A 16133-nucleotide genomic window follows, 5' to 3' on the forward strand; every position below is an offset into this window, starting at 1 on the left:
TAAAAAGACCCAGAAGCAAGCTTTTGAGTTTTTCATCATTGAAAAATTCATCAAACAACCTTTCTGGTGAGCCGCTTTCCAAATTTTATTTAGAGTTCGTTAGCTGATCGTTTTATCCCAAATTAATTTTAATCTCTTTATTGACATCAATTCTATAACTCTCAATTTTTATTTCGTAAGAAATGACATCCTATAGCCTTCTAAATCGCCCCTAAAGTACCATCCACGAAACAGAATCAAGCTTTTGGTTTTTTCAACCATCAAACAATTATTCTGTCGCCCAATTTTCAATAATTTATTCCGACTCATTTACTCGATCTTTTTCTGAAATTCGAGTTCAAAACCTTCCTTCGCACACTAACTTTAAATACTAGCATTCGTTTCGCTATAATCCGACCTCTACAGCTCCCGAAATTGAGCCCGAAGGTCCCACAAGAGCATCAATTTAGTCCCATTTTGCTGTTGACTTGGTGGTAAATTTCTGCTCAAGTCCCTGAACGCTCCGAATTACTTCAAATTCGCCCAGCACTACCCGGACAACGCAACATCCCCCGAGCCGATTTTCTGGAGGTCCAATCCTCAATTTCACGCATCCCAACGACATCAAAGAGATCGGTTAATTTTATTTCATCCCGTACATATTTATTTTTGTGACTTATTTACATTTCTAGCTTTAAAGTTGTTATTTCTTTTTAAGTTGTAATTTTTATGCTTTATTATTATTTGTAATACAAAAAATATTGAAAAATATTTACAAAATCAATAAAAATATAAAAGAAAATTAAAAAAATTTATATCTTTGTGTTGTTTTATTGCCTTTACTTTTAGTACTTATCTTAAAAAATTATTTTCCGGCCGACCTGTCAAGTAACGTCGGGGCCCAAGACCGTTGTTTTTATTTTCAGTCCTTGTAACGGTCGTCAATCGCTTTTCGTTTAGAATTCAAGTAATTTAGGCGCATTTTATTTATTTACTTCATTCAATTACCATTTTACCCTTTGAGAACTAGCTTCTCTGGCACGCCCACTTTATTTTTACCATTTTTAATCCCCGCAAACGGGTATTAAGGTTGAAAATTGGGATATTTCGAAAATATCGCCAACACTTTTTGGCACGCCCAGTGGGACCTAAAAACATTTTTTTTATTAGTACTAAAGCTACGGTTTGGGAGAAAGAGGACACATCTTGGTGGACAGAAGAAGTACGACAAGCAGTAAAGAGTAAGAGAGAATCCTATAAACTATTGGGGAAATGTAGGAGTGACGAGAACTACGAAAAATACAAAGAGGCTAAAAGGGAAGTAAAGAAGGTCATACGAGATGCTAGAGCAAAGGTGAATTGGGATCTGTATACAAGATTGGATACGAAAGAAGGGGAAAGAGACATATATAGAATTGCTCGGATGAGAGATAGGAAGACGCGAGACCTCGGAAAAGTTAAATGTGTGAAGGATGTGGACCAGAAAGTCCTAGTTGGAGATAAGGATATCAAGGAACGATGGAGGTCCTATTTTGATGACTTATTTAATGGAGATCGCCAACAAGATGTTGGAGATATAAGTATCCATCACGATATGATAAATCACGAATGCCTGCGGAGAATTCAAAAGGGTGAAGTCAAAATGGCATTAAGTAAGATGAAGTTGAAGAAAGCAGTAGGACCTGATGGCATCCCTATTGAGATTTGGAGATGTTTGGGAGAAAGAGGAATCGAATGGTTGACGACGTTCTTCAACAAAATTTGGAGAAACAATAAGATGCCATCAGAATGGAGGAAAAGTACCTTAATCCCTTTGTATAAGAACAAAGGCGATGTCCAAGATTGTGCCAACTATCGGGGAATCAAATTAATGAGTCACACTATGAAACTTTGGGAGCGAGTGATCGAACAAAGGTTAAGGAGGACGGTGAAGATCTCGGAAAACCAGTTTGGCTTTATGCCGGGAAGATCAACTATGGAAGCCATCCATCTAATGAGACAATTAATGGAGCACTATCGAAATAAGAAGAAAGACTTGCATATGGTTTTCATTGACTTGGAGAAAGCATATGATAAGGTACCAAGGGAAGTACTTTGGTGGGCCTTGATAAGGAAAGGCATTTCGCGGAAATATATTGACATCATAAAGGACATGTATGAGGGAGTATGCACGAGTGTACGTACTAGTGTTGGGAAGACTGAAGAGTTTCCTATTACGATTGGAGTGCATCAAGGTTCCGCACTAAGCCCATTTCTTTTTGCCATCGTTATGGATGAACTAACAAGTTCACTTCAAGATGGTATACCATGGTGCATGCTGTTTGCAGATGATATCGTGTTGGTTGATGAGACGAAAGAAGGAGTGGAGAGGAAGTTGGAACTATGGAGACAAACTCTAGAATCTAGAGGCTTTAAGTTGAGTCGAAGTAAGACAGAATATTTGGAGTGTAAGTTTAGCGGCCGTAGGAGTAGGGAGGCAGGGACAATCACCCTAGATGGGAGAGTTGTTCAGGCCTCGGATTGCTTCTGGTATTTAGGATCTATTATCCAAACGGATGGAGAAGTAGATGGAGATGTTGCTCATAGGATTAAAGCTGGTTGGTCGAAGTGGAAGAGTGCTACGGGTTTCCTTTGTGATCCCGGCATGCCTAATAGATTGAAGGGAAAATTCTACCGGACGGCAATTAGACCAGCATTGTTATATGGTACGGAGTGTTGGGCAGTGAAACACTGCCACATCCATAAGATGTCGGTGGCGGAGATGCGTATGTTGAGATGGATGTGTGGTCATACGAGAAAGGACTGGGTGCGTAATGAAATAATTAGGACAAAAGTAGGGGTCACATCTATTGAGAATAAAATGAGAGAAAACCGACTAAGGTGGTTTAGCCATGTGAGACGTAGAGCGCTTGATGCGCCGGTTAGGAGAACCGAAGAGTGGCAAAGGGATGTAGTGGTGAGGGGTAGGGGAAGACCTAAGCAAACTTGGAGGAGGGTTATCGAGAGTGATATGAGTTTACTGGGAATTGAGGAAAATATGGTAGTGGATAGGACGGATTGGAGGGAGCGAATCTGTGTCGCTGACACGACTTGACTTTCACGGTTTTATATGATGGTTCATGTTAGCCGACCCCGAATCATTTCGGGACTAAGGCTTTGTTGTTGTTGTTGTTGTTGTACTAAAGCTACGGTTTCTTAAGCTTTGCCAAAAATTTTAATTATATATATATATATACACTGATTTTTATTTTTACTAACTACATTTTTGTTTTGTTGTATTTTCTGCTTTGATAATCTGTTTTGGAAATTTATTTCTAAAATTTTCTAATATCATTTGTTGTTTAAGATGCCACCAAGGAAAAATACAGGTCGAGAAATACCCATTCCGGAGTCTGATGAAAATCAGAATAGGGGTCAAGATGAAAACGTCGACACAAACGTACCCGAGGGTCACGTTGTCGAGACCATGAGCCACTTGGAAGACGTTCATCGGACATCAATACCACAACCAGACTTCAACGCATTTTTTGCGAGACAAGAGGCCCATATGCGCAACCTTGAGAGACTTGTAGCCGAGATGGTGCAAGCTTGTAAACAACCCAATTTGGAAAACATGATTCATAATCTCACCGATGAGATAAATAGGATCCCAGATAGGTGTGCTGAAATTTATGCTAAAAATTTGAACTCTCACAATATTTCAGATAACACGAGGGAAGGCACTCCCCAAGGCGATCGATATAGGCCAACGCCTAATCGTGAGGAAAACATGAGATTCAATGAGCGAGGAGATCGAAGAACCTCGGAACAATTTTCAATACCCTCAAATGCGCCTCATTTCAGGTCAAACATCGGACCTAATACCCACTCGCAGCACTATGGTGACAACAACGCCCGTGGTTCGGGGGGCACGTGGAGAAACCAAGACCGTGATCATACCCGTGAATACACTCGTGAAAATATTCGTGAGAACTCTCGTGATAATAATAACGTATCTCGTGTTTCAGGTGTGAGGAGCGAAGTATGTAATGAAGCAGAGGATAGGCAACGTATTCGGAACATCGTGCAAGAAATTTATGGACCTACGGTCCGTGAGGTGTACCACCCGGAGTTTCAGAAAGCCTACCCAAGGGAATACGACCAACGATACCCATTTCCTCACCATTTTAGAATTCCAGCTTTTTCTTTATTTTCAGGTGAAAATGGACAATCTACCATCGAGCACGTTGCCCGATTTTCATTCCAATGCAGCGAGATTAGTGCGGAGCAAGACTTCGATATGCTTCGTTTGCGTTTATTCCCCGGATCACTAACTGGACCGGCTTTCACATGGTATACGACATTACAACCTGAATCCGTCAGAAGCTAGGGTCGCATGGAACAATTATTTCATGCTCAGTTATATCGAACTGAGCCCGAGGTATGTGTCACCGAACTATCTCGTATGGTTCAGCGCTCAGGTGAGTCCGTTGAAAGTTTTATTAATCGTTTTAAGAAAATGAGGCATAGATGCCGAGTTAATATTCCTGAAATAGAATTTGTTAAAATTGCTCAACGTGGTTTAGAGTTTGAAAATAGGAAGAAATTCCAGGGCATTGATTTTTGTGATTATTACGAACTTGTTGCTAAAGTGTCAGAATATGAAGAATTAATGCGTGAGGATAATCGTAGGAAGAAAAACTCTGTAGGTAGTTACTATCAGGATATAGAAACCAATGAGGCACATGAGGTAGCTATAGCCGAACTAACTAGAACAGGATCCCGCGTTTGTCCAATGCTAGCAAAAATTCCAAAAGCTCCCAAAGTGGTTAGACGAAATACACATGTGCAATATACATTTGACGTTTCTAAAGCCGAGGAACTTTTTGACTATTTGTTAAAGGAAGGTTTTATCACCTTACCTCATGGACATATTATTCCGTCTAGAGATGACACTCGTGGAAAGGCTTATTGTAAATATCATGATAGTTGGAGCCACAATATGCAATCTTGTTTTGTCTTTAAAAATGCTGTGCAGGACAGAATAAACAAAGGCGTGCTTAAATTTCCTGAAAAGAAAGAAAGCATGTTGATTGACGAAGATCCATTTCCAGCCGCCACCATGATAAATGCGACTTCCATCGAGATACCACCTCTTAGGTGTGATGTCCATAGCAACACCTCGAACCTAAAGGAAAGTCACTTTGGTCACCCTAAAACAAGGCAAATTTGGGTACCAAAAGGCACCTTTCAACACGTCGAGCAGAAAGAAGAAAAGCCCCAGAGAAAACAAAAGCCGAAGAGTAAAAATGTCACAAACCAAGGCCAGCCGCGTTTCGTCACTCCATCGGCACAAATTCTACAGATAAATGGTTCGTCAACCGACATAAAAAATTCCCACAACCTCTCTCAAAAAATGCAAAAAGAAGAATAAGAAAAAGAGAGGCAGAAAAAAGAAGGAAAAACGAAACAGATTTGTCTAGTGTCAATTCTAGCAATGTTTCGAATGAAAAGATACAAGAAAAGAAGAAAGTAGAGATTCGTGTCGGGGACTTTGTGATCCAAGTTGGATGTGCGGCTACTTCTTTGATTTTACCACTAAATTTCAAAAGTGAAGATCCAAAGGAGGAAAGGAATGAAGTCCAAGAAGAACGACAAAGTAGTGTTACAACACAAGCTTCGTCGGAAGATCGGATGAAGCGAGTTTATTTTGATAAACCCACTTCAAAGATGACACAGCACATCAAGCCTTTGTATGTCAAAGCACATATTGATGGCAAGCCATTGTCGAGGGTTCTAGTTGACAATGGATCAACCGTTAACATCATGCCATTAAAGATGGCACTAGCTCTCGGGAAATCCGTAAGCGACATAATGACGACAGAAATTTCTGTTTCAGCTTTTATCGGTGAAGTCGCCAAAACCTATGGGGTTTTACCTGTGCAACTTACCGTTGGTACCCAAACCACTACATCAGCATTTTTTGTCGTGAATTCTACGGCAAGTTATCAAGCTTTACTCGGTCGAGATTGGATTCACTCCAACTCATGCATTCCGTCATCCTTGCACCAGCTTTTACTATTTTGGAAAGGAAATGACGTTGAGGTGATTCGAGCAAATGAAAAACCATTTGAGACACATTCAGATATGGTGGAGTCTCGGTTATATGAAGATAGCATTGGTCCAATCAAGATCGAGACCAAAGGCAAGAACAAGTCATGCACCGATCAAGTGAAAAGCATCTTCAAGAAAAGCACCATTGTGCCTTACCATAGGCCAATTAGCTGTGAGCCTATCATTGAAGAAGTTCCATGATGTTATTACAACCAAAGGAAAAAGCGGTGGCATCGATCGCTATAAAAAAATTAAAGATGCATCAAGTGGTGGAGAAATTGTACGAAGAAAGCGAGGTTGATAATGTGGGGGTAGAGGAAAGCAGTGACCCCGTGAGTTCCATGGAATTAATTTTGCACGAGGAGGAAATTCACCTCCAAGATTTGAAGATGGCCGACCCTAAGTTGGAAGATGAAGGATCGATGGCCGTTGATCCGTTGGAGGAAGTTAATTTGGGAACGGAAGCCGAGCCTCGTATCACGTTTGTTAGCGGATTATTGCGCGCTAGTTTGAAGGAAGAAATTGTGAAATTGCTTCACGAGTTTAAAGATTGTTTTGTATGGAGCTATGATGAAATGCCTGGACTTGACAAACAGGTGGTTGAGCACAAGTTGCCAATTAAAACCGGATTTAAACCTTTCCAACAAGCGACGCGATGAATGAGCAAAGAAGTGGAGGCGAAAGTCAAAGAAGAGATTGAGAAACTTCTCAAGGCTAAATTTATTCGACCAGCGAGATACGCGGAATGGCTTTCCAATGTTGTTCCTGTGGTGAAGAAAAATGGAAAATTACGCGTATGTGTTGATTTTCGTGATTTGAATTTAGCCACACCGAAGGATGTGTACGTAATGCCCATTGCAGACATGTTGGTGGATGCGGTGTCCAAGAATGATTTGATTTCTCTATGTGACTGTTTTGCTGGCTATAATCAGATCCCTATAGCCAAAGATGACATTTCAAAGACCGCTTTCCGTTGCCCAGGATCGATCGGAACATTCGAATGGGTGGTCATGCCATTCGGATTAAAAAACGCTGGGGCAACATACCAACGAGCGATGAATGCAATATTCCATGACTTACTCGGAGTTTCCATGGAGGTTTATGTCGATGATATCGTCATAAAATCAAAACAAGAGAGGGATCACATCGAGCATTTGAGGAAAGCATTCGAGAGAATGCGAAGGTACAATTTGAAACTCAATCCTTTAAAATGTGCATTTGGAGTCAAAGCCGGCAATTTTCTCGGATTTTTAGTGCATCAAAGAGGCATTGAGATCGATAAAAATAAAGCTAAATCGATCCGAGAAGCTCAACCCCCGAGAAATAAAAAAGAATTGCAAAGATTCCTCGGTCAAGTAAATTATTTGAGATGCTTCATCTCAAACTTGGCAGGGAAATCTAGAGTGTTTTCCAATTTGTTAAAACTCAAAGACGAGAAAAATTTCAAATGGGAGGAAAAGCATCAAAGAGGTTTCGAGGAGATAAAAAATTATTTGAGCAACCCACCAGTTTTAATGCCACCAAAGGAGGGGACACCACTCAAATTATACATTGCCGCTGCCGAGGAGTCTATTGGTTGTTTGCTAGCCCAAGACAACTCCAATAAGCATGAGCAGGCGATATACTATTTAAGCCGTACGCTACTTCCAACCGAGACGCGTTATAGCATGATCGAGAAGACATGTCTTACTCTTTACTTTGCTTGCACCAAGTTGCGTCATTATTTGCTCAAGGCAAAGGTGTATGTGATTGCGAGTACAGACTTGATCAAGCACATGTTAAATCAGCCTATCCTTTCTAGAAGGATTGGAAAATGGTCGCTAGCATTGGCACAGTTCACACTAATTTATTTACCACAGGCGTCGGTGAAAGGAAAGGCAATTGCAGAATTCGTAGCCGACCACCCCTCAAATTTTCAATATCCTGAAGAGATGGAGCTCCCAATTCACACGGTACGAAGGAAGCCATGGACCTTAAGGTTCGATGGTTCAAGTACGGACAACTCCAATGGAGCAGGTGTAGTCATTACCTCTCCTACTGGCGAAAAAACTATCTTGTCTGTCAACTTAGATTTCGAGTGCATAAATAATCAAGCGGAGTACGAAGCCTTGATTATCGGACTCGAGATTCTCATTCACTTTGGAGACAAAGAAGTAAAAATTTATGGAGATTCGCAACTGGTGATTTGACATTTGACCGGAGAATATAAGTGTGCAAGTTTATCGTTAACTTCATATTTTGCATTCGCGGTGCAACTTTTGGAGGAATTCGATGATGTTGAACTCGAGCACATTCCGAGAAGCAAGAATTGGGAAGCTGACGAGCTCGCTCAAATTGCTTCAGGGATGAAAATTTCGAAGGAGACCATGTACAAGATAATTCTCATCAAACGTCAAGGCCACCCGTCAATCTCCGAAAGAAAAATCCAACTTGAGTCATTTAACATTGACGCTAATTTGGCCCAAGATTGGAGGAAGCCATTCATCGACTACCTTGAGAACCCGTCTAACAAAGTGAAATATTCACTTCGAGTTCAAGCTCAGAATTATATGCTTTTGGAAGGTGATTTGTATCGAAAGAGCTACGATGGAATGTTGTTAAAGTGACTCGGATTTCCAAGGTCAATGGAGGTAATGAAGCAAGTCCACGAAGGCGTATGCGGTGCACATCAATCAGGAAGGAGGATGAGATGGCTTATCAATAGGCATGGTTATTTTTGGCCTACGATTTTAAAAGATTGCATGACATATGCGAAAGGTTGCAAGAAATGTCAAAAGTATGGCCAAGTTCAACGAGTTCCTGCAGAAGAATTGCATTCGGTAATTAAGCCTTGGCCATTTCGAGGTTGGGCGATCGATTTAATTGGGAAAATATTTCCAGCATCGTCAAAAGGGCATTGCTTCATCATAGTAGCAACGGATTATTTTTCCAAGTGGGTCGAGGCCTTACTGATGAAGAAAGTTGATCAAAAGGATGTAATTCGATTTATCAAAGAGAATTTAATCCACCGTTTTGGGATCCCAGAGTCAATCACTACAGATCAAGGACCGGCATTCCGAGGTGAAGAATTGAAAAACTTCATGGATGAGTACGGGATTAAGTTGATCCATTCAACGCCATTTTACGCACAAGCAAATGGACAAGCCGAGGCGTCAAATAAAATTCTCACTGGAATCCTCGAGAAGATGCTCGAAGAGAACCCGAGAGATTGGCATACCATTCTATCCGAGACACTTTGGGCAATGAGAACATCCAAAATGCGAGCTACTAGGGTAAGTCCTTTTTTCCTAACGTTTGGTCATGATGCAGTTTTACCACTTGAAGTTGTAGTACCTTCGTTGTGTGTTATGCTACAACACGAGCTCGAACCCGACAATTATTTACAAGCCATGATCATGGAGTTAGAAGAGGTGGACTACGAACGTCAAACAGCTCTCGACAGTATTCTCGTGCAAAAGAAGAAGGTTTCGGATGTCTATAATAAAAAGGTAAAAAAGAAAACCTTCCAAGAAGGTGATTTGGTATGGAAATTGGTTTTACCAATCGGTGCTAAAGATCCGGAATTAGGCAAGTGGTCGCCTAATTGGGAAGGACCGTTCCAAGTTCATAAAGTCTTACCGGGCAATGCATATTGGCTAAAAGGTATAAACGGAGAACCTCATCGGAGATACATTAATGGGAGATACTTGAAAAAGTATTTTCAAACAATGTGGGACATAGTGAATTTGGGAACGAATAATGCATAAAATGCGCAAAATCGGACACGACCCGAATGTTAACATTCAATGAGGTACTAAATATTGTTTAGTTTTTTGCGTTTTTGCTGTTATCATTTTTTTTCTTTTTCTCTCTCATTTTTTTAGGTTAGTTCCTTGTTTAATTAATTTACATTTTTAGCATCATTAGTATATTAGGATCAATCAAGCATCTGTTCAAAAAAAAAACATATAGGAATGTGAAAATAACGTGACAAAAAGAAGCGAAATAATCAAAAGTCCGTTTACACGTCCTAAAAAACAAAATAAAATAAAATAAAAAACAGGGATAATAAAAGAGTTGCACAAAAAAAAGAAAGAATAAAAAATAAAGAAACCGTTAAAACACGCGGTGAAAATGTGTCGGTAATAAACAAAATAAATCAAGGCGCTAGGAGAGAAGATAAAAATGAAGTGATGTCGGCTCGAGACTCACGCTGCCACTCATCACAAAGAGCCATGGCTGCCCGGCGGTGCGCCTCGCCCTCCTCGTGCCAAGTCCGCATCAAAGCCACTTGACTAGTCAACCGATCTTTCTCTTTTTGCATTTCGCCTTGAACATGCTTTAAAGCGTCCCTATAATCAGCCCCAGACCTCACCAACTCATCGCACTCCGCTCTTATCACGACCATTTCTTGCTCCAATTCTGTTAGTCGAATCCTCTTGACCCGAAGAGCTTCGATCCGGTTTTGATCTTGTGTTTGATCCTCTTGAATCTTGGCATATTGCTCCTTGTACTTGTTAATTTCGGCTAAACCAGTTTTGGTTTGAAAAGACAGTTGAGCCGACAACATATTCTTCTCAGAATAGGACCCGAAAGTAGAAATCATCTTGTCCTTCAAAGTGGTCAAGTTAGCAGCCTCAACCGGATCGGTGCTCGCCGAGATCAACATAAAAAAGCTAGCCGTGGCCCTCTCCACTTGATCGCCCTTCCAATTGCTCAACTGAATCGCCATCAGATCCGAGATAACACCATGAGCGTCACGGATGGCACCCAAACTCAAAGACGTCGGGGGGCAGGTTCTGTCATAAATGAAAAATCCATATTATCAAATGGATTCTCGACTTGAAGCTCAACCGGATCAAGACGAACATCGGTCAAGCACGATTCCTGAAAAAGAAAAAGGAAAAAATAGCAACTCAATTAAATCCAAATTGAGCAGCTCAAGAAAATAATCAACATTAAAAGATAGAGTTGCAAATTGACTAATGGGTTGTTTAAATTTCAGCAGCATTTTTGTTGGATTTTTTTTTTTCATCTCTATTTGCAAAGAAGAGGAGCCGAATCAAGTTTTCACTTTCAGGCTAATAGCAGTGCAAAATAAAAATTTCAGCAGCTGTTTCTTTAGTTGAAACAGCAGAAATTTGATTTCAAAAAACAAATTATAGCAATTTCAGCATATCCAACGATCAGTTCAACAAGCAAGCCACAACCGACAAAATTTCAGTATCATGGAGCATGCATAAACGGGACAACAGCAATTTTAAGAAATAAATAAATCAAGGGGTGCAGCAGATTTCGTCATATACAGCAAAAAGAAAAGAAAAATTTGATTAAAAATCAGAAGCATCAGAAAAAAAAAAATCAACAGCAAATTATTTATTCATCAACACGAGCAACAATGTAGTTCAAGAAGTTTAAGAAGAAGTGAATTAGAAGATGAAGATGAAGGCAAATAATTTATAAACAGTAAAAAAAAGGGAGGACCAACCTGTGAAGGATGTGAATTGAGCAAAATGTTTAGCGAGGAAGAACTTTGAAGAAGTGTCCTTGCCGGGGGTTGCAGCAGTGAAGAATCGGCAGCAATAGAACTGAAAGTAAAGGTCGGAGAAGTCGATAATGTGTTGATATCACTGAGGCTCGAGACTCTGATGATACCAACATCTTCATTTTCTCTCCTTTTGGCATCTTCATAAGCCCCCCCATCATCATAAACCAAAAATGAGCTCTCACTCGGTTCGTTTTCCATCTCACGGATCCCGGGATCAGCCCCTTCGATCCCCTCTCCTTCATTAACTACTTCTTCCGCCCGCTCATCACTTTCCACCTCCTCTTCATCCTCACATTGCTCACTCACACGAGCATAAATAACTGGAATGTCAATTAACATTTTCTCCTTTTTGATCAAAGTCTTAGGGGACATTTTCGTTCCATTACCTTGAGGAGCCGGCTCATCTTCAGTTAAGTCGATAGGATTGGTGTCGTCGTTATAAAAGCCAAGACCAACCCTATGATTTCGTCCTGAGCGCCTTGTATTCATGTCATAAATCGGCCCACCCGACGTCACTTTTGTAATTTGGTCTTCGGGATTGGGAAATATTGTGAATACAGGCCGCGGAGTCCTCAAGTCTTCCTCTGAACTTCCACTTGCATCTGTCAAAGCAAATAAAATAAAAAATTTAGAATAGAAGGGTGAAATTGAAAAATTAAAAAAGTCAAAAAAGCAAGAATGATAAAAGAGAGAAAATTAGAGGTGAGAAACAGAAAAAGAAAATAAAAAGAGTTTAAGAGTCTAGCAGTTTACCTGTAGGAGGCATACACGAGTTAAAAACGATGCTCCACCAAGAATCAAAACTCGGATAATCCGGATGAAGAAAAATTATCCCATTGGATCTCTCCACACCCGTCTCAGCCTCGGTTAGAGCAGCCGTGATGTCATCCTCATCTGCCCCGTGCCTTTCTTGACTAGAGGGAAATGGTACAGGCCCGGGAATGCCTTGGAACAAGCCAAACTGTCGTGCCCACAAGCAAGGAGCATATAAGACCATCCCTGTAGTTGATATCCGTGAACTTCGGGCCCTAGACGTACCGTGATGCAGCTTTCGTGTCAAGCAAAACATTTTCCACCACTGGCGATCCTCTTTACTAGCTGCATGAGAAAAAGTCCTAGCACAGGGAGGCAAGTACGAATCACTCCGAGTTGAGCAAATAAGCAAGTCATTCAGAGATGAAGGGATCCTGGTCCGGAAATAGCGAAGCACCTCTTTCAAACTCAAGTTAGAAGAGCGGTAGCACATGTCAATTCCTAGAAATTGAGATTCGGGCCAGTAATTCCCTGTTGACAGATGAGGGAAATAAGCAAAAAGCCACAGCTGGAGGAGCCACAAACCGCCTTTCAACTTGGAAAATGGTTGATTTGTCACCACAATGGACAAGCGGCGATAAGTGTTGGCCAGTAGCATCGTTCCTAAGGCGAGTTTCTGCCCCGTAACCAAGGCCTTAGCAATCACAAGCACTTCCAAAGTCGGTGAACATCCCACGGGCTCGAAGACCCATTGGCTCAAAAGAATCCAAACAAAAACCAGGTGATCATCCACAGTAAAAATTTCCTTGTTTGCAAGATTGGTAATCATAGCAGCATAGTTTCGTGAACGTTTTCCTGTCACATTTGGGAAAGCGTCACATGTAACCCAACTGGGAACCTCATCCCCAAAAATCGGCAGCCCGGTAATTGCCACCGCATCTCTCAAGGTGATAGACATAGGCCCGAGAGGTAGAATCAAAGAGTTACAATGAGACGACCAAAAATTCAAAGCTCCCTCTAATACCGTGGCAACCATGGTAATCTCATGAACCGATAAATAAACAAGACCAGCTATGCCCATACGTTCCCAAGCAGTTGAGTAAGTACCTTTGGTCTTATTAACGAGATCATTCCACTCCTTAAAGTAGCGAGGAAAAACGAGGGACCTTTTGGTTGAATGGAGCTCTCGGGTATTGACATTTAAAGCCAAATCTTGATCACTTGCAAGCGGAAATGGAGGAGGTAGCAGTGTATCAGACTCAGCCGTAGGCCCACACGACATGAGCATGTCCTCCAAATTAAAGAAAGAGATTTCAACAGAGCATCAAAAGAAAAAAAAATTTCATCACATAATGTGTGAAGTTGCAACATCAATGTCCATACAAATCTTACCTCGGTGATTTTCATCTTCTTTCTGAGCCATGAGCCGGGAGAAACCATACAAGCATGTGATGAGGAAGCTATCAGAAATATAATGAAATCCGTCAAAATACAACTTACACCATCATTCATTCGCATTCGTTTTTACCAAAGATTGACCGGAATCATAAAAAATAATTAGAGGAAAAGATTGAGGTAAACAAAAAAAAGAGATAAAAACAGGGGAACGTTAGTCAAACTCCTGCAATTAAAGGAAGAAATCGACATAACCAATTTTCTCAAATCATTCGGTTTCAAATCAGTCCCTAAAGCTCATACACGTAATCTAAACACCACCAGCCCTTTCAATTTCGGTTTTTACGAACAAAAATACCCATAAACCGAACCTCCATTTTTTCACAGACATTGAAACAAAAAACGACCATCAAACACACATTCAAAACCAAATTCTAGCTTCCCACTATGATCTTAGAAGCCTAATCACATATTTCCACAAGAAATTCACAAGAAAAGCAAAGAGTGAATCAAAACCCGAAATGGGTATTCATAGCCATTTTTCTTCAAAAATTCAAGCTTCTAAAACTATGGATTTTCATGGAAAGTGAGTAAATAAAGAGACAAAAGAAGAAGAACTCACCCATTTGTGATTGATGCTTGGTCTTAAAGCTTGGAATGGTGTTGCCTTGATGCTAGATGAGTTTTAGTTTTTCACTGTTTTGAGAAGAAGGAGAAACGTATTTGAGTTACAAGAGAAGAGAAGAATATGAAGTGTTTAGGTGGGAGAGTTCTATTAGGAGAAGGAAGGAGTAAGTGAAAAATATGAAATAAATTAGGGCCAAAGGTTTGATATTAGAAAGTTTGGGGTTTATTCTTCAAAAACTTATTTTATATGCAAAGTTCTTTCCAAATCCTTTACATATAAAATAGGGGGGCAATTGTTGGGGGCTAATTAATTTTTTGTATTTTTAGCATAGGTTATAATTTTTAGTCTATAGTTATTTTATTTTAATTAAATTCATTTTGCAATCAAATAAAAATGTGACAAAAAAATAGAAAATAATATCAAAAGATGATTATAAAAAAGAAAAGAAAAAGAAATAATAAAAATCAGGGGCAAATTTGCACCATTTTTCAGTAACCCGTCCAGCAACTTCGACGATGAAAACGAACCCCGAAACAGCAAGATATCAGACAGCTATTATTTTTTTCAAAAAGCTCGGGATTTTATCTTTCCGAAATGTCAAAAACGGAGCAAAACGGAGCTAAAACGAAGCCGGTAGAATTTTTCAAAGAGATATAGTGCAGAAAAACGGGTTTGAACTTGTCTTCACATCTCAGGACATATTCAACGGCATTACCTCCACATTCCCAACTCCCCACTCACCCACTTTCTTTCTTTAACTCATGGGAAGGTAGTGGGATCATGTTTGAGAAAAATAAGGGCCACTAACTTGGAATTTGTTACCCAAAATCCTATAAATAGAGCCTAATCCTTTCATTCCAAACGCACTAAAAAATCAATCAAACTCAATCAAACACAGACAACTCAAATTTTTCTCTCAAATTCTCTGCCAAAATCGGCTTCTTTATCAATCCTTAGATTCGTAGAAATCGTTCTCTAGCATCTATTTAGTCTAAACAAGGTTTCAATTCCCAGAATTAGTTCTTTAATCTTCAGTTCCTCAAAAAAGCTTTCGATTCTCAGAAACTTCAAATCTGAAATTCTCTTAGTTTAATCAATCAATTCTCAAATCGTTTTTTGCAATCGCTTAGTTAAGTCAGTAAAATCATTACCCAATCCTCGGTTCAAGCTTTTTTAGTCTAAACCAAATTTCGCCATTGTTAAGTTCTTCAAAGCTTCAAGCATTTTCCGTGAAACCAAGATCACCGAAACCCCATTTTCGAGTCATTCTTAGTTTACACACCTATTCCAAATCATATTTGGGAACTTTTTATTGATTTCAATCAATTAAAAAGACCCAGAAGCAAGCTTTTGAGTTTTTCATCATTGAAAAATTCATCAAACAACCTTTCTGGTGAGCCGCTTTCCAAATTTTATTTAGAGTTCGTTAGCTGATCGTTTTAGCCTAAATTAATTTTAATCTCTTTATTGACATCAATTCTATAACTCTCAATTTTTATTTCGTAAGAAATGACATCCTATAGCCTTCTAAATCGCCCTTAAAGTACCCTCCACGAAACAGAATCAAGCTTTTGGTTTTTTCAACCATCAAACAATTATTCTGTCGCCCAATTTTCAATAATTTATTCCGACTCATTTACTCGATCTTTTTCTGAAATTCCAGTTCAAAACCCTTCCTTCGCACACTAACTTTAAATACTAGCATTCGTTTCGCTATAATTCGACCTCTACAGATCCCGAAATTGAGCCCGAAGGTCC

At 39.9% G+C, this 16133-nt stretch overlaps 1 protein-coding gene across 1 annotated transcript; it reads right to left on the bottom strand.

The window, feature by feature from the left end:
• Positions 1-10083: 10083 nt before the first annotated feature.
• LOC136210626 (uncharacterized) lies at positions 10084-13810 on the bottom strand. The gene is made up of 4 exons (XM_066001979.1): positions 13745-13810; positions 12353-13643; positions 11540-12201; positions 10084-10938 (listed from the first exon to the last, which is right to left on the bottom strand). Exons 1-4 carry the CDS (start codon positions 13790-13792, stop codon positions 10828-10830), a joined length of 2112 nt encoding a protein of 703 aa, XP_065858051.1. The 5' UTR covers positions 13793-13810; the 3' UTR covers positions 10084-10827.
• Positions 13811-16133: the final 2323 nt, after the last annotated feature.

Source organism: Euphorbia lathyris, chromosome 1 (assembly GCF_963576675.1).
Source record: "Euphorbia lathyris chromosome 1, ddEupLath1.1, whole genome shotgun sequence".
Lineage (NCBI taxonomy): Eukaryota > Viridiplantae > Streptophyta > Magnoliopsida > Malpighiales > Euphorbiaceae > Euphorbia > Euphorbia lathyris.